At 40.1% G+C, this 18,805-nt stretch overlaps 1 protein-coding gene and 1 long non-coding RNA gene across 3 annotated transcripts; one reads left to right on the top strand and one right to left on the bottom strand.

Annotated features, from left to right (window-relative positions):
• Nucleotides 1–767: 767 nt before the first annotated feature.
• Nucleotides 768–4,461, bottom strand: LOC114055477. Its single transcript, XR_003570737.1, has 3 exons — nucleotides 4,368–4,461; nucleotides 2,779–2,840; nucleotides 768–962 (listed from the first exon to the last, which is right to left on the bottom strand). It is a non-coding gene; the product is annotated as an uncharacterized LOC114055477 (long non-coding RNA).
• Nucleotides 4,462–4,618: 157 nt separating this feature from the next.
• Nucleotides 4,619–18,273, top strand: DCAF4 (DDB1 and CUL4 associated factor 4). 2 transcript variants are annotated; one of them, XM_027879640.1, is made up of 13 exons: nucleotides 4,619–5,029; nucleotides 6,651–6,748; nucleotides 8,336–8,493; nucleotides 9,472–9,554; nucleotides 10,210–10,312; nucleotides 11,218–11,361; nucleotides 12,008–12,057; nucleotides 13,324–13,403; nucleotides 14,994–15,089; nucleotides 15,203–15,300; nucleotides 16,002–16,178; nucleotides 16,809–16,923; nucleotides 17,860–18,273. In XM_027879640.1, the coding sequence occupies exons 1-13, from the start codon at nucleotides 4,926–4,928 to the stop codon at nucleotides 18,051–18,053; spliced, it is 1,500 nt and encodes a 499-aa protein (XP_027735441.1). In that variant the 5' UTR covers nucleotides 4,619–4,925; the 3' UTR covers nucleotides 18,054–18,273. The 2 variants fall into 2 exon arrangements, with proteins under 2 accessions (XP_027735441.1, XP_027735442.1); XM_027879641.1 differs by lacking the exon at nucleotides 11,218–11,361 and having other exon boundaries at nucleotides 17,860–18,257.
• Nucleotides 18,274–18,805: the final 532 nt, after the last annotated feature.

Below are 18,805 nucleotides of genomic sequence, written 5' to 3'. Positions count from 1 at the left end.
ACCTATCACTTCAGTCATTTGGCTTTGACTATACAGAACAGAGTAAGTAGCACGTATGGGTACGCCTTTTCTGTATATCTAAGACCACACCTATCCTGCAATAACAGATTTTATACACAAGTTTAGCAGCTTAGTAATGATCTAGCCTGAATTCTTGGGTTCTAATACCCAGAGAAGGTCCAACACTCATATGTGATAAACACTTGCATTTCTCTTACAAACTGGCAAGAGCAGCCACCAGACCTGCCATTCTGCACTCACTAGGTTGCTGCTACTCTGAGAAGGCAAGGTTTGACCAACGTATGTCTCACACCTGATTGGAAAAGTGTCAAGAGCACACATATATAAAATACTAAGAGCTGATATATAGAGAACCTACCACAAAATTTCTAGGAGTCACTTATTAGCATACAAGTACTCCTTGACATATTAATAGTCAAAAGTACTGGATTAAAAAAAAAACAGACATAAAAAATGTCAACAAAACACAAAAAACCCTCCTACAATCAATCACCACAATAAAACAAACTCTTAGCTAATGCAATTATATAAACTGTGAAAGTTTGGTTTAATTTGCCAAGTTTTCATGAGTTTTTTTAATGAGCTCTGATCTGCAGGGTAGGAAAGCTGATACCAGTAGAAAGAAGCTTCACCTTCTTACTTGGAGGGAAGCCTGGCTAAAATATGCAACATCAGTGTCCCTGGACCCTAGAGTTTTAAATAAAAATAAATACACTTTTAAGTAATATTGCAAAGGGATTCATTGGTGTACTTCAGCTTTTTAAATTGATTTAATGGGAATTCGATACTTGGTACAAAAGAAAGACCCTACAGAGGCAAGACACGGCGATTTTGTGCAAGCGCACTGCTGCCCTCTCCTGGGGCGAATCCGATCCACTCGGGTCCTTACACCTTCCCTGAAGGAAGCTGCATCTCCAAGACCATCAGGACTACTTTGGTGGCTAGAGACTTCAAATAAACAAAGTAAAAAAAAAGTAGAAAAGTGAAATACACAGAGATACAGAATAAACACAGTAAGCCATCAATCGTTATACAAACTGTGATAATTCATCACCTTAAATCCTACAACAGTTTGTTCCTTCATTTAGATTGAAAAAAAATTTCCCAATATCCACTGAAAGAGTTGTCAAGCATTGGTTCTGCTTGGAAGCAGTGGAGTCACCATTTCTGAATGTATTTAAAAGACTTGTAGATGTGGCACTTAGAGATACTGTTAGACTTAGCAGTGTTTGGTTAATGATTGGACTCAATCATCTTAAAGGTCTTTTCCAACCTAAATGATTCTATGACCTAATTCAGGAGAGGCCAAAAGTGATTTTCAGCATCAATAGCAGAGCCTGTGGGACAGCAGAATATTCTGAGAACTAAGATAAAAATGGCAAACAGCAACTTTGGCATTCATAAGCACCAAGGAGTTTTGATACTATTACTGCAGAGTAATGCAGAGTAAGCATACAAAGTTACATAGGCTCTTAAATTGCTTTGACTTTGGTGGCATTAGAACAAAGATAAATTTTGCTGTTAGACAAAATCCTGCTTTTGATTACCCTGCCTAAGCCCAGGGTAATTCATGGGCCTAGGTACACTTCCCATTTACCAAAGCTTAATGGGTTGCCTTATGTAAGCTGAGCTTTAACTGGCAGAATGCAGGTTTAATCCCCAGCAATCATGAGACAAAGTACACAGCTTAAGTCTCGGCAAAAGAAGAGTAAAGAAAAACTAATTCTAATTTTGAGATGCAACTGCAAAGAAAAAACTCGGGCTCAGGTACCGCAGTTTAGCTGAAAGGCAATTTACTAAACTGCAGTAATCCTAAACCTACATTCAAACCACAAAGTCTAATGTTATTGACAAAGTTTGGTCTTTACAGAACTTTTTAATGCAATTTACAGTTGTATTTTAAACTTAACTAATCACCTAAATAAATATAGTCTGAAGGTATGCAATTAATGGACTAGAGAGGTATAAAACCAGTCCCCCAAATCACAGAAGCAGAAAAGCAGCTAAGGTAAACGGAGGACATAATGGCAGAGTGCACTTTGCAGGGCAGGTGGCCCGGACCTGCTCACAAATCACCTTGAGATGAGCAGCATTCCACTGCTACCAGCCCAAGCATAGCCAACTCCACAAACCCAGACTGAAAACAACTGATTGTATAGCAGTTCTCAAACAGAAAGTCGCCCATCCCTTTTAGGCATAAGCTTCATGGAAGTTAGCATCGCTGTGCAGCTGTAGGACATCCTGCACTCCAACGTGAGCACAGCCTGCAAAACACACTCAGCGTTAGGAAGGCCTCAGGTGAGTAGCAGTATACCCAGTTTTGGGGAACACATTTCAAGAGAACACAAACGTGTTCTCCATGGAAAGGGTCCAAAAAGGAAGGAAGAATCAAAGCTAAAAGTTGTCATCTATAATATCCTAGTGAATTGGCATTCTTTAGCCACTCTTTAATCTAGAGGAAAAAATTCAAAAGGGGACAGCATTTTCACATTTTCAAATACGGAATACAATTGCAGAGAGCAAGATAACAAATTGTTTTCTACATCCACAGAAGGTAGAAGGAATAGCAGTAATGGTTTTAAATTGCAGCAATAAGGTATTCAAGTAACACATCAGGAAACCTTTCAGTGAGAGATAAAATAATCTGAATAAACCAAACAAAAAGGCTCTAAGAAGAGGTTAGACAAACAATTGGTAAAGAACAATGTAGGGGGTAAATGTGTGTATTTTATTTGTACATTTTATTTAAACACATACATGGGAAACTAGTTATCTCTGAAATATCTTCCAGTCTATTTATGATTTTTCATAGTAAATATCTGCAATACAAGTGAGAAAACAAATCATTTAATATACTTCTTCCCTGATGACAACTATTTCAGTGGCATGAATCATACAGCTTACAAGCAGCATATTGGTCACAGAACCTGGAACATTACTCACTGGCACCAGAAATTAAAAAGATGAAACAAAGCCAACGAAGCAGAGAATAACATTACTAACATTATTAGCATTAGATATTCTGGATTATTACCCACAAACCAGCAAACACCAGGACAAAAGCATTCCCTAGAACCCTGTCCATAGGTGTATCAGTAGTAAATTTAAATACAAATCATCAAGTACCAACACTATATTAATCATCATTTTGAATCCAGTCTTCACCAGTGACAGTATCAACAATTTAACAGATCACAGAAACTGTGATGCATCTGCTGATGCAGCTTTCTAGAGGCACTTTTATTCTTCCCCCTGTTACTATAGTAAAATTCAAAATTATCTTGCGGAAGCTAAAGATCAGTGTCACTAACCCACTGTGAGAAACAGACCTTATCACCAAAATATGCCTTAGAATTAGACCATGCTGGTGGTCAGCCTTGTAAAGACAAAGAAATAGAGTTCACAAACTATCTATGCAAGCCACAGGTGATTTTTCCAGCTGTTTATATCTTTAAATTATTCCTTTCTTGGGCCATTTTAACTCTAAACATTTTGAACTGTAAACATAGACCATAAGAGTGAGAGACAGAAAATACTATCTCCCAAAAACTACTGTTGCCAAGTGACAACAGCAAACTAGTGCAAAGTCTGAACATCTCAAGGAAAAAAAAAAATTCATTGCCTATTTTCCAGTACTGGCATTTTCTTATTTAAGTTATTAAAGTGACAAAAAACCCCTATCTTTTTGGAAGCAAAAAGGCTAAATCCGTTTTTCCACAATTTTTTGTTAACTATACCTCCCGTTTTGTTTTAACCTCAATCAATCATCCATTAAATGAGCAAATATTTTTACAGTACTGTTTTTAATTTTTTTCACCGCCAACATGCTGCATAAACAGGAAGGAGGAAGGCCACTGTACAAAAACCGGTTAAGGGCATCTTTAATCATTGATTAAGAAGAGAAGCAGTTTACTACGCTGACTTCAAAGAGAGGATGGTTACCACTACACCCTTTTGTTGCTCTGATCAACTGGGGAGTTGCTTCTGATTGCTGCAGCCCCGATTATTCCCTCCCACCCTGTCCATTCGCTGCACACCCCCGAGGCTGCCCCAGCACTGTCGCCTCAACACCACCCATCCAGCTGTTTGCTGCCCAGCAGCGGAAGGCTAAAAAAATAAAAAAAAATAATTATCAAGAGGCCTCAGCCAGGAAGGTCACTTTAGAGAGAGCACCTCCCTTTTTACAAATTCTTGACAGCTGCCCAGAGCCAAAGGAAGGCTTGAAGGCACCCAGCGACACAGCGACAGGAAAGCAGCGGTACCCTTTCGGTGCCCGCACCACTCAAAGCGCACCACTCCCAGCCACCCCCAGGCTTCCTCTTCTCTGCCCTGCACTGCTTCCCTACCGTGCTAAGCGACCCTTTTTTGCCCAAAAACTCCATCCCCGGACTCCAGAAAGCCCACGCGCGCCTCACAGTGCCTCGCACCGCCCGGGCCAGACTCCGCCCCCCGCATGGCGCACGCGCGGGCCAGGCCTCCTGCGGTTGGGCGAGGGAGCTGTCCGTCAATCGGCGGCCGCGGCCGTGGGCCAGTGAGGCGCGCCCGTGGGGGCGGGGCGTTGGCGGCAGAGCGGGCGGGGCGCGGCACGGGCACGGCGCGGTGAGGGCCGGGCGGGCGGCTCTGGGGACGCGGTGGGGATGCGTGGCCGCTGCTGCTGTCACTGCCCTTCTTCCTCGGGGGGGTTTGGCCTCAGCGACGCGGGGCGAGCCGCGGAGCTGGTCCCAGACCAGCGGGGAAGTCGGCAGGCTCAGAGGTGCGCCCGTGGCGGGGGCGGCCGGCGGGCCTGGTTGTCACAGGGCGTAAGTAGTCGAAAAGAGGTCTCCTGAGGAAATCCGCCTTGTGTGTTGGAGCGTTCTGGGCAAGCAGAGGTGAAGCACGTGTGTACGTTTCCTTTATAAGCAGAGATGAGGAGGCATTACCGGCGAGGCAAGGAGAAGCGTGGATGGAGCCGCCCCAGGCACGGCCCCCGCCGGCACAGGAGACCCGGTCACGGCAGCCGCGCCGCAAGGCGAGTACCCGCACCGTGCGCTCGGCGGGCGTTCGGCCATCGGGGGTCACGCCTAGTTAAATTGGCAGAACGGTGACTTTCTAGGACCGAGAGGGCATACCTAAGAGGTATATCTGCCATCCCTAGTGGGAGTGGAATTACGTTGATTACTGAAAAGTTTACGATGTATTCACAACTGTACATTGATTTTAAGCTGAGATGGGGTCGCGTGAGCTGGTCCTTTCAGGTGTGCATGATCGTCGCTATACTCTTCACCAATATGCAAAGATAGTTCAGGGAAGAGAAACGTAAGTGCTTCATTCTTCAAAATAAGCATGCCTGCTTATTTTGTGCCTCAATGTCTGCTGGTGTAAAAACTGTCATTAAAGGATCTTCCTGAATGTTTGAAAGCGCGTTAAGTAATGTGGTAATAATACCATATCTACCAGATCAGGAAAATTAAACAAAGTTTCACCAGCCTTGAAAACTGATTCTTTAAGAAAAGTGCATTTTATACTTTAGAACTTATACTTGCCTGTGTTTGAGCTGTTTTGATGGTTCTTTTTCATTTTCATATTCTTTCATTAGTGCATTTTGCAGGACTTAAAGAGGCCAAACCTTTGCTTTAATGCGCTAAGCTTATTTACTATACATATTTTTGAGAAAGAGACACATACTTACATGAGTTGCCACATTAGTTTCACTTGTATACGAAGGGTGAGAAACACAAATGGGCCCTAGTTCAGGGAGTATAGAATTAAAAGGATTTTCTAAAGAGCTTTTAAGTTAAGTGCTTGGGTTTGATCTAGGTTGTTTTTGCCCTTGTATATCTGTGCTATTCTTTAACTGTTTTCAAAGCTCTATAATCAAGCAGCAGTAGTAAATGGTATTAAAACTAGAATGTCTTTATTGTTTTGGTTTCAATAAGTTAAAACTCTTGCAAAACACCTTCACCTACTGCTTTTAAGATGACATGTAATAAGACCTGTCTTGAAAAGTGAGAATTGTACATGTGATTCAGAAAACATCCCAGTGGAATTCTGCTCATCAGTACTGAATGTGCTTGTTTATGTTACTTCAAAAAGAGGAAATCTACAGTTACCCCATCTTCTGAAATGTTTATTAGAAAAGCAGAGGCTTTTTGTTCTTGGAGTTTTCATTAAACTTTTGTTTATTTCGAATGTTTTTGAACCTCATCAGTGAAATTCTCATTATGAAGAGAATGGCAAAATATTTTTGATGTGACATCAGTGTTTTACCCATGCTGTCTCTCACTTTATGCTAAGAAGACTTGCAGGCTTTCAGGAGTGGGCTATTCATTTAATGTAAAATTGCCCAGTTAATCTTTTGCTGAAAAGAGTTAAAGATGCTTGCAGAGTCAGCAGCCCCCTCTAATATTTTAGCAAGTAATTTAAGGCTTTTAGGATGCCTATATCTGTAATGTTCTTGAGAGATTTTTAAGCTGAATATTTTCCTTGTTTGATTTGCATAGTTTAACGTATGGTGACGTGCAGAGTGTGCTTATCACAGCACTGCAAAATGGTACTTCATTAATGTCAATAGCAATCTGCTTTATAGATTCTTTGTGGGAAACGTGTAGGACAGTTGTGAGTCTGTCTTGAAGGCAATGCTATTTTTTTAGTCTGGAACAGGAGGAACCACAGACCTCAGTGAATGCAGGTCCCAGCAGCAGTGGAGATCCTTCTTCATCCAGTTCAACCCAGAACTCTGTAGTACCAGGTAAGAGATGGTGTTAACAGGTAAAAAATTAGTTTCTATATGCTGATTGAATGACAAAAGTAGTAGTAGCCGCACTAATAGTCTGGTGTTACAGGAAAGTAACATCAGATGATATAAAAAGATGTAAGTAAGGAGTGAGTAAGGATCTGGAGAACAGGCCCAAATAACTTTCAGGCCCAGAAGTGCTCCTCATGTTTTAAAATTTGTGCTTAGCCAAGCTGATATTAACTGAAAAAAGAGAATTTTGTTTCTCTCTCCAGAAATGCTGCTTTGGGAAGAAAATTAACTACTAAGGAAGCAAATAAAATTAGAAAGTACACAAAAAAATTACTACTTGTATCCAGTTATTCAGTCTTATGAAAGGCACAATGATCCACCACTTTGGAGAATCATCTCTCTTTATGCCTTCATAAAGTGTATTTTGTAGTGTGTAAGCAATACACTCTGGCTAAATATTTGTTCGTTAAAAACAAAGGATGAAGTAGCAGTGCTGTTAAGGAAGATGTCCCATTTATGTTCTGGTTTCCTGACTCATTAAACAATGCTAGCAAAAGCTAAGCCTGTAGAAACATATATTTCTCTACAACAGGAGAGTCCTGAAACACCACTGATTCTTAACAACAGACAATACCAGAGGACTTTAAAGAGATGTTTTTTGTATATGAACGTTTGATGTTGTGTGTTAGGAGATGTATCCTGCAAGACATTTATTGCTGTGTAATTAGATTCTGTGTACTAAATGTTGTGTGCTTTTATGATCTTTACTGATTCATTGACTAACTTTTTATTTTTCATGACCTGAATAAGTTTTGGTCACTGAACCTAAAAGATGGGGACAAGGATTTGAGTTGTAAGCAGCAACAAAAAGAGGTTACTTAAAATGAAAATTCTGGTAGTAGATAAAGTTTTAAATAAAAACTCTTGAAATTAAATGTAACAATTGCCTCTTCTGAATAAAATCCTTTGTCTTGAGACAATGTACCATTATGAATCTGTCAAAGTATTTTAGCTGTCTGCCTCTGAATTTTCCTAGACAATGAAGCACTAAAATTGAATGTTCCTCATCCCAATTTATCCTTGGATATGGAGCCAAATGTACTCTTGATTACATTTAAATCTCTCCTATGTGTTGAAGAAAAAGTATCTTGTTCTGGGAAGTGAATCACTTTATTTTGGTTTGTGTGATACCCCATTGTGAATTTTTTTGCTGCTGTTTGGGACTGTCCTACCTAGTTTTTTAACTAAGAATGTCCCCTCATGATGGATTTATTAAGAAAAACCATTTTTGTTCTGCAACAAAAACCTTTCTTTTTTTTGCTCTTCTGATCTGTCTGAATTTCCTCTTGGTCAGTGGCGACATCCCTTCTGTACCTGTGTAACAGCACTGCATTTGAAAACTATAATCTGTTTTTCTCCTGTAAGTGGCTCATCTATTCCTAGTCTATATATCACACTTGGGACCTGTTGGGAGCAAGAGCTTTGAGTCGTGTGACTGACATTCACATGAAGACTTAGGATATTAAAGAGCAATAAAGAAATTTAGTTATCCATCTGATTTTGTCACTTTTTCTCCCCCCGCACCCCAAGAACTGCCAGGATTTTATTATGACGCAGAAAAGAACCGCTATTTTCGCCTACTGCCTGGACATAATAACTACAACCCACTCACCGAGGAGAGCATTCAGCACAAGGCGATGGAGTGCAAAAGACTGAGACTGTTAGAAGAGGAAGAAAAACAAAGGAAGGTATGTTCTGAAAAAGATTGCAATTAGGCTTTATTGTACTCTGGCCCAGGACAGATTATAAACTAAAGCCTTTCAATTCTGACACAGTTTGACTTCTTTTTTGTTTAAGAATATATAGTCCTTGAAGCCTTTTATTTGACTGTTCCACATAGGAGTGAAGTCATTACAAATAAAAAAACCTGTAAAAAGACATGAACTGTTCTCAAAATTGCAGTTGTTCAGCAGTTACACTTGAGTCAGAACACTGGATGCCAGGTTTCAATATGCTGTCATTTGGAATAACTGAGCAGTGTTCTTTTCCTTAGGAAATGAAGTGCTCCAACCAGCTATTCAGCTCTTTAGTCTCCACTGTGAAGAACATTTTGACTGTCAAATGCTTGCTTTGTCTGAGCATTATAAAAAAGATTTCATACTCTATAATTCTGCATAGTGTTCTATCCTTTGGCCTCCTCAGAAAGTGTTTGCATGAAATTTTAAAAAATTATGAATCATAGAGTGGCTTGGGTTGAAAGGGACCTTAAAGATTATCCAGTTCCAAGCCCCTGCTGTTGGGGGAAATGGAATGGAAAAGCAGTTCAGTGCAACAGTAAGACTGAATGCTTAATAGCAGTCTTGTTGTGATAGAATATTTTGCTGTATAATAAGAATGTAAGGTGGTGTAGCGAAACCAGAAGGTGACTTCACACCTCCAGGTGGTACTGCTGATTATGTAGAGTGAAAACAATGGCTGTTGGCTTTGGGTATTTTTTTCCTTCAGCTTTTACGTTTATAGAAGCACCCCACATCTCACAGGAATATATTCTTGTCTGCTTACTTTAGTAGACTGTGGAGTGTGTTTTATAGATGTTCTGAAAATTTTAATGTACGTAGGCTAAAGGAAGAAGTTACCTACACATCCCGAACATCTAAGACCCACAGCCATATTTGAATCATAAACAAGCAAATAACTGAGTATGCTTTCACGTTATTCTCTTTCAGAAAACAACAAGGGCTGGACTGAATTCACCTATGCTGTTTCAGAAAAGGCAGCTGGGTTTGCTCAGCTCCACAAGTTATTGCAGGTACAACGATTTGATTTGCCTTCTGTTTGCAATGCCAAGTTCTGCTGTAAGTGCAAGTGTTTCTGTCAGGTTTTTTTGCATTTCTTCTTCCATTAGAAGAAGGAAGAATATATTACTTAAAATTAGCAAAAAAGTTATATTCTGTTCTCATCAGGCTACTAAAATGATGAGAATTCAAATGGGAAAGTTGTTTCCCAATTTCACTTCCAAAAAACGTTCACTTTATATATGCGCACATGTATGTATATGAATATGCTGGTTTGCTGCACCGTGCTTTAGGAATACAGCACAGCTTTTCTTTGGATTAATGCCTTTCAACTGATGTGGCCATTCCCCTTCCCCCTCTTTAGAATAGCTAAGGTAGCTCAGATCCAGTAACAGTGCAAAAGGCAATTCAAGGTAATGACTTGCTGGGGTGTTGTTTCTGATGTGCTGGGCTTCAAAATAACAGGAGGAAATTCCATGAATGTGGAAGATGCACATGTTCACGGGTTATATAAGTTAAATTTTAGCATGCTAGTTATTCAGGCATTTTCTCTTCTGTGATTGAGAAGCAATTCTATGTGGTGTCCAGAATTCTTTTCATAGGCATTAAACTTAGGCTTACCTGAATTCTCATCTCTTCAACCCCCTCACCCCCCACCTGCTTTTACAGGCTAGTCCATGAATTAAAAGTAAACTGCATGCAGAGGAGGAAGATAGAAATTCACAGTCCGGATTCCTCAGTTGCTGGAACCAACAATTTTAAAATCATTGTGGTATGTTACGAGAAATGATAAGTCTTTAGTATAAAGAGAGCTTATCATTAGTGAAAATTCAGGGTCTTGTAATCAAATCACCTAGGTCAAATTTTGCTTTCAAAAATGTGTTATTCAATACAAAAATGTATTATTTCAAAAATGTGTCAGTTCTTAAAATCTGTGCTCAGTAATTTTAAACAGGTAGGGAGAGGCTGTTTCTTTCCCAGAAAGGAAAATTATAAAAAAGATTGGATATGAAAGTGATTTTTATTTTTTTCCTAAATTCTAATTTTACTTCTTTTGGAAGTAAACAGGAGTTGAGTGGATCATTATTGTGGGACTGGGAGGGCAAGTGGAGAGGATCAAGAGAAAGAAGAAATTTAAAGAGAAGAATTTTGGAAGTGGCAGAGCCTGTGGTTCAGAGAATCTATGTAAACATCAGTAATCATTTCATGATCTGGAGCTCCTGGTCTTGTAAACAGAACACTGCGTAGGTAGCTGAAGCCAGAAGGGAGTCGAAAATTTAGTGTCAGAAAAGCTAAAATGTAGCACCAGCCTATTTACTCTAAGTCAACAGCAGGAGAATTCCATGATCACTTTTGATAAAGTTTAAATTTGTGGTTTGTGTCCTCTACCCATAGCAGTCTTTGCTTACCAGTCAGCCAGAGTAAGTGTATAGAGCTGCTAAAATTGGCAAGATCATTTATTGTTAGCCAAGGACTAAATCCTTTTCTTACCCCTATTTTTTCTGTGCATGCATGAAAAACTGAATTGGCCACTGATTTTAGAGGTGAATGGAAAGCAGGTGGTGTTATACGCATCAGAATTAATGTGTCGTTTCATTTTAGACCTAGTGCAGCTCCCTCAAGCTGTTTTTCCTGTAAGTTTCCAGTAAGTGTGACCGGTAAGCTTTTATTTTACAGGCAGATGTTGCTTGTGAACGAATATTCACTGTGAACGATGTAGAGCATGGAGGATGTAAATATGGTATCATCAATCTCAGCGGTTTGGGGAAGGAGTCTCTCACTGTGGAGATGTATGACAACCTCTACTTCACAAACCGCAAAGTACTATTTTCTGTTCCTCCTTCCTTTGGTTATTGCATTCTCGGAATGCTGTTCTTGCGAGGCTGAGGCAGAAATGCCATGAGGGTTGGGGAAGGGGTTAGGAGAAGAGAATGGAAGAATCCGGAAATGTAAAGCTTGGATAAACACAGAACCACAGTAAACTCGTCTCTGAAAGTCCTCAGTACCAGTGATAGTCCTCAGGAATGTTATGCTACAATTGGAACGCAAGACTGGGTAGAAGTACCAGCTTCCAAGGATAGTGCTTACTTCAGACTTGGACTGTAGCTGGGAAAACTACCAAGATTTGCATGCTTCTTAAAAATAATTTTTGGGAAATGTGTTTATCCTTAAACATGATACATATTTAAAACAGGTTTTCATAATCTCTTCATGCTCAGATTCTTTTAAGGATGTTCTCTTGAATAATAGGATGTGCTTGGTGCCTCAGTCTGTGTTTTGTCAAACTTCTCCCTGCTGTTCTGTCATTACAAAAGGAGTATGAGGCTAAAATGCTTGTGCCTCTTACTGAGCTATTTAGTGGGCTGAGGAGTTGTGCCCAGTGCCTAATTTTGTGTCATCTTTGCATGGAAATAATCTTTCATTAATTAACAGATGACAAAAATAGTTTGTCTTCTTGTGTCTGAAGGTGAATTCTGTGTGCTGGGCATCACTGACTCATCCAGATTCTCATGTTTTATATCCTTTTAAAAAAAGCAAAATTGCAGTTCATCTTTCACAAGTCTGCATCATGCTGCACAGAAAAACTAACTTTAAGGAATCCCTCTTGTGTAGTTCTCCCAGAAAGTAAGTTTTCTGGAAAACAGAGGAAGTTATAAAAAACTGAAAGGTGTTGGAGTTAATGAGACAGATGTATGGTTCTATGATAGATATATGTAGAACTGTTCCAGTGTAATAACAGATGAAAGACCATGTTTTCTGCCCTGGAGAATTCCCACTTCATTAATAGTGTATGTAAATGCTATATTCAAAATGACCCGATGTTTAGAAATTGGCTGAGGCAAAAGAACAGGAGCAGAGAATTAAGACAACCACCTTTCTCCGAAGTGAACCTCTTTGAAAGTGGGTTGGTTTGTTTCTGTTTAAAACCATCCCTATACTGACTGGGGAGAATGGGAGCAATTAATTGGCATCATGCTCTGCAACTGTCAGGTCTGTCTCAGAAGAAGAGGAGAGTTGATGGCAGAGGAAGCAGTAATGGACAGTGCAGTGCCCAGAAGAGAGGAAGAAAATGGAATTTTGACACGGGAGATAACAGATAACAAATGTGCTATTTAAATGCCAAAAGAAATTACATAATAAAACATGGAATGGCCTCTGGGAAAAGCCAGGCAATTCTGGACCGACCCATCAGGGGGCAGGAGCTCACCAGGTGTGCCCACGGCTGAGGAGGAGTTTGTTATTGCATGGTTTGGTGGGTTCGAGCTTTGCTCTAGTCATGCTACAGATTTATCCCACTGAACTTGAAATGCAGCTTTCAAATTCTGTTTATACCTGAGATAGTCTTCATAAAATACCTAAACGTAATCTAAAATGAGTCTTCCTTGCCTCACCAATGCTCCCGTTTTTCCAACTTACCTCCACGAGAAACAGATCTATATTAATGCAGCGTCATCAGCATATAAAGATAAGAAGAATGATCTATGTAGGCCATTCTTTTTTAATTTTCCCCCTACCACTAGTAAGATGCCATAGTATTCCTCTTTTCTTACCTTTCTGATAGTGAAAATACACAAGCAAGAATTTTAGTTCTCTCTAGCTCATTCCTAAGAAAGAAATGAAAAGTCAAGACTTAGTTGTAAACTGTAACACACATCAAAAGTCTCAAGAGGAAGTATTGTGAGCTGTGGTTGTATCAGAGCATCTTGTTTTTCCCAGCTATAAATGTTAGGCAGCCTGTTCCATTCTAGGGCGAAATCTGTTTTCCTTAACTCACTGCAGCAAGCTGTGTCTCATGGGAATTGCAGAAACACCAGGCTGTGCCAGTCTGCTTCCAGCATCATTGTTCAGCAGCACTAACCCAGGTAGGGTGTTTATGTTGGTCTTTGTTCTCCAATTTTTGCAGTTATAGTATGATAAAAGCACAAATGAAAGATTATTTCAACATTTTCAGTAGTTGGAGAGACCGTGGTCGTGGAAATTGTAAAACAGCATAAGAAGAAGAATGATGAAGAACTTAAGACATAATTAACAAGCAGTATTCAAAGCACTAGTTTATTTTTAGTTGCTGCAATACTTGACTTTGGCAGGACACCTCACTTGTAAAGTAAACATTTGAGATTTTTAATGAATAGCTTGGCCTGTAATTAACACTTAGAAGCTACACACAAGAAGCACTCACATTTCTTTATAGACTGTCAAGAGTCATTGCAGAATCCCTTCTCATACCAGCTACTCAAATATGCTCAGTGGATTAATCAAAGGTAGAAAGCTGGGAAATGTCTCAGCCTATAGTTCCTTGTATGTAAAGATGTGTTCTGTGTAAAGATGATTGTCTGGGAGAATATTGTGTCTAAAGTCTGATGGCTATAGCTGTATCTTTATATATTTGATGAATGTTCTTGGGGGCAGGACTTTATTAATTGGACTTTTTGGATAGTTGTTAGAACCATGCTTCTTCAAGTCACAGAGTGCAGTCCTCTAATCTAGTTTCCATTCAGACATGATCAGTTAAGTTTATACAGAGGGAATCTGTGATATAACAGTAATGGGCCTATTTTAAATTTTCAATGTCATGCTCTTTATTCAGCCATTAAAAAATATGCATGGAGTTAGCATGAACTTGAAGAGTCACTGAGGGTAGATGGCTACTAGGCCAGCATGCCCAGTTGCTCTGTAGAACATTTTAAGCCCTTCATCATAATTAGATGTTGTGAGTTCCATCAAAATCCCTCTGTCTAGTATATTCTATTGACTGTTAAGGTATTTCCAAGTTTGACCCACTTCACTCCCCTAAACAGTTGGTGTGTGGGAACCTTGCTAGGTAGCTGCCAGGAGCAAAGCAGAACTTATCCTGTCTAAAACTATGTTATCCATCTGCTCTTAACCATGTCACCTCTGCTACCTGACATGTATGTATGATTTGCCATGAAGGAAGTGACAACTGAGGACTTAGTCTAGTCTACTAATTGACATAAATTTTGTGCAGGTGCTACATGAGTAAAGGTCAAATCTACAGTATTGTTACTTAATCAAACTTTTTTTTTTTTTTTTTAATAGACAGGCCAAGAACTTAGAGGCTAGGCTTTGGCTAATCTGTAATTTATAAAATAAATGTTTTTTACTATAGCCCACTTGTCTTTAAAAAATAGCTTACTTAGTGCTTTAAGTGTTACTTTTCTCTTTTCATGCCATGGTCAGCCCTCTGACTACTGAATAAATTTCCCAGTCTCTCAATATCATCTGTTTATATAGACTGTAGGTGTCCAGCTTTCAGCCATAAAATCCCACTTCTGTTTCCTGTCTCTTGAGTAACACAGGGATGCTAAATGGGTAACAATTCTTCTGCTTCAGACTGAAATGTTAAAAGAAGTATGGCAATCTAATAACCTTTCTGAATTATCATCCTGTCCTAATATTTTATGAACACTTCATGTGTTGCTCCTCTCTTCCAGGAGATCGACCTGGAATGCTGTGCAGTTTCAAGATATCTACTGCCTGGTCCTGTGCTTGGTGCCTGAATCCCCAAGCAGACAACTGCTTCAGCACAGGTGATCTCTGCAAGGCTAGCAACCCCCCCTGTCTCAGTGGGAACGACTTATTGTGTTCATCTCCCAGCTGCTACTTGAATTACAGCTAAATTAACATAACCTGTCTTCCTTAGGCCTGACACGACGAGTTCTTGTGACCAATGTAGTGACAGGGCATCGACAGACATTTGGAACCAGTAGTGATGTGTTGGCACAACAGTTTGCCAGACAGGTAAGGAGGACACACACCCTTCATTTTTTCAGAGCACTGCCTCATTCATGGGCTCTTTGTTGTTTGTGATGGGGCTCCTCGTGCTGTACAAAGGGTGTGATGATAGCTACTGTGGGGTGGCTGTTCGCAGCAGAGCTGATGTGGTCTGTTGCTTTCACACAATTGAACAGCAGCAAAAAGATTAACTGCTTATTGTGGGAACAGAGGTCATTTTTGTTAATATTACAAAGGTTAAAAGAAAATTAAAGAAGTACAAAGAGCAATAATAAGTAATAATATGTTGTAAAACTGTTTTGGTTTTGGCAAATAATCTCATTTTGTTAATACTCAGTGTATTGCCTCCACCAAGAAGGAGAAAATCCCCATAAAATACTAATGGACTTGTTCAGAAAGATTTAGTGAGAAGGGTGAAATTGGAAAATGAGAACTCCGCTTTCTGTTTTGCTGTTATGTTAGAATAAGTTCCTACTTATGTAGCCAAACTTCTAAAGCTAAATAGTTGAGGTTTGAAGGAAACTACTGAGTCAGCTGAAAAACGTGGCAGCTTGTAATAAAAATTCTGCTTCTTAATGTCTGTGTTAAAATAATTTGACAACTGCACCATAGAGCTCAAAAACATGACACAGATTCTGCCTGCATACCTTGTAAAATCCTTACAGATGTTACAATGTAGTAGGCTTCTTTCTCTTGGATTCTTCCAGACCCCAGTGCTTTACAATGGCTGCCGTTCAGGTGAGATTTTCAGCATTGATGTGCGTCAACGTAACCGAAAGGGACAGAGCTGGAAAGCAATTCGTCTCTTCCATGGCTCAGCAGTTACATCTGTTCACCTTATGGAAGCTGAACATTATCTTATGGCAGCAGATATGGCTGGAAAGGTATGGTTTTGTTGTGTTAAGGATATTCTGTTCCTTTTAGTGTCTAGGCAAGCACCTTTTCCCAGTCCCAAGGGCAGATACCTGTTCTTAGTATGTAGCGTGGAACTGAGTGGTAGTTTCATATATGGATCCTCTTCCAGATCCACTGATTTACCATAGAATAGTTTAGGTTGGAAGGAACCTTGAAAGATATTCTAAGTCCAGCCCCCTGCCATGGACAGGGATACCTTTGACCAGGTTGCTCAAAGAAAATCATACAGCCTGGCCTTGAACACTGCCAGGGATGGGGCATCCACAACTTCTCTGGGCAACCTGTTCTAGTCACTCACCACCTTCACATTAAAGAGCTTCCTAATATTTAATCTAAACCTGCCCTCTGTCAGTTTAAAGCCATTCCCCCTTGTCCTACCACTACATACCCTTGTAAATTGTCCCTCTCCACTTCTCTTGTAGCCTCTTTAAGTACTGACTGCTTCTCTAGGCTGAACTCTCTGTCTGTCATTGTAGGAGAGATGCTCCATCCCTCTGATCATCTCCATGGCCCTCTTCTGGACCTGCTCTCAGAGGTCCAACCATTAAGTGCTCTCTGCTTTAATATATCCTCTCTCAAACAATTCCTTCAACTTGCAGATAAAACTGTGGGACCTGAGGACAACAAAGTGTGTGAAGCAGTACCAAGGCCATCACAATGAATATGCTATTCTCCCTCTGCACGTTAATGAGGAGGAAGGACTCCTTACAGCAGGTGGGTTGACTCCCCCCTCCTTGTAGAGTGTGTGGCAGTGATTTTCTTGTGCCTGAGAGGCGTTTCTTAGCTACAGCTGTTGGAAACTGTAAAGCTGCTAATTCTTTAAAATTCAGAAGAAAGTTAGACTTAAACATACTGTAATATGCTATGAAAATTAAGAAATGATGTTAAGCACACCTACTGTAATCACTCCTGTGTAGCGCTTAACAGATTTATCTGCTGTGCCCTGAAAAAGTCCCGTTATCTTTTGTACAGTACATCTCAAGAGTAGAGCAGAAAACACGTGATTTTGACATTTAGGGAAACAACATGTAAACAAACATTCAGGTGATAACTTTATATAGAGACTAAAAACCATGTATATGTTTAGTTGGTGGTTAAGTGGATAGTGTGATGATGAACTGAAGCATTGGGACGTTAGCCAGACTCCTTGTAAACTGTCTATCCCAGTCGGGTTCATTTTGAATATACTTGGTTACAGTCAGATTTTTTGAATATTATTATATTTAGGGTAGAGGGAGGAAAAGTAGCAATAAATGAAGCAAAATCCCTAAATCTTTATAGTATAGCCAAGTTTCACAAGGTCATTGTAAAGAGAGTGACCTTCTCTCATTGGATTTGTCAATAAGTGGCAGAATAATGAGAAGATTTTTTAATTTGACTGAGTGTTTCTTCCCTTTTTTTGCTTAGGAGCTTGATAAAGACAAAAGCACTTTAAATAGTGATTTATCGTACCTTTAAATGCCTAATAGGAAATGTACATTTTTCCCACTTTTGCAGTATTTGTTTCATAAAGGGTGGATAAGCACTTTGCATCTCACGTCTGCAGAATAGTCAGGATGTTTTCCCCATAGACCTTCTGCATCTGTGGCGATACTCTTGCAGAGCCATGTAATTTTTGTGTAATGTTAAATTTTGTTGTTGCCTTTCCAGTTGGTCAGGATTGCTACACCAGAATTTGGAGCCTCCAAGATGCCCATCTGCTTAGAAGCATCCCTTCTCCCCACCCATCATCCAAAGATGCCATTCCTAGTGTGGTGTTTTCTTCAAGACTTGGGGGTCGCCGAGGAGTTCCTGGCTTACTCATGGCTGTCAAACAGGACCTCTACCACTTCTCCTATATCTGACACAATATTCCTCTCAGACCCGATCTACAAAGCTGCCAGTCTACACGTGACTTCAAAATTTTTACACCAGTCACCAAGCTATTAAGTCATTATGTGCTGCTCTTGCATCTGCTTTACCTGTCTAATTCTGGACCTCCTTCAGCAGGTTCAGCAAATCTTGCTGTATGAATCTCGGACTTCTTGTAAATAAAAGCTGAATGCTGATTAACTCTGTGGGCAATGTTCAGCCTCTCTGAAATCTAACTGTAAGGTCTTTGAAGCTGGTAACTTTAAGGGTCTGCGTTTTGCTAGCTGAACTTGCTGTCAAAAGGCTGTTCTAACTTAATCCTAGTTTGGTCATAGGTAGCTGTGGTCACATCTACCTGAGCAACTAGGCTGGGCCAGCGGAGTGGAATAGCAGAGTGAAGCAGCTGGAGTTGAGAAGCTGATGCTTTAAGTGTTCTGGGGCTTTTTTTGGAGTACCTTTAGTCTGGGTTCTGCTACAGCTGCCTCTACTACATCTATGGTCGGAAGCAGTCCAAGGATTAGTTGTTCCCTCACTCACAGTGTTGGTTGTTTGAGCTGGGCCATACTAAACTTTGTCCTTTTCAGATGATGGTAGCACACTACTGCCCTCCCACCATTCCCTTTAAAAAGCATCAGTCACAGAACAAAGCCCCTTTTCTAGTCCAGTAGCAAAGCCAAATGTCCCTGTTGATTTCTCATAGTGTTTCCACATCCCTAACATGGAGTTTGATCAGCAGACTGGAATG

The sequence above is a fragment of the Empidonax traillii genome, unplaced genomic scaffold, assembly GCF_003031625.1.
Source record: "Empidonax traillii isolate 1590-97213 ecotype Southwest subspecies unplaced genomic scaffold, ASM303162v1 scaffold56:size2478089, whole genome shotgun sequence".
Taxonomy (NCBI): domain Eukaryota; kingdom Metazoa; phylum Chordata; class Aves; order Passeriformes; family Tyrannidae; genus Empidonax; species Empidonax traillii.
This window is presented reverse-complemented; position numbering and strand designations above follow the sequence as displayed.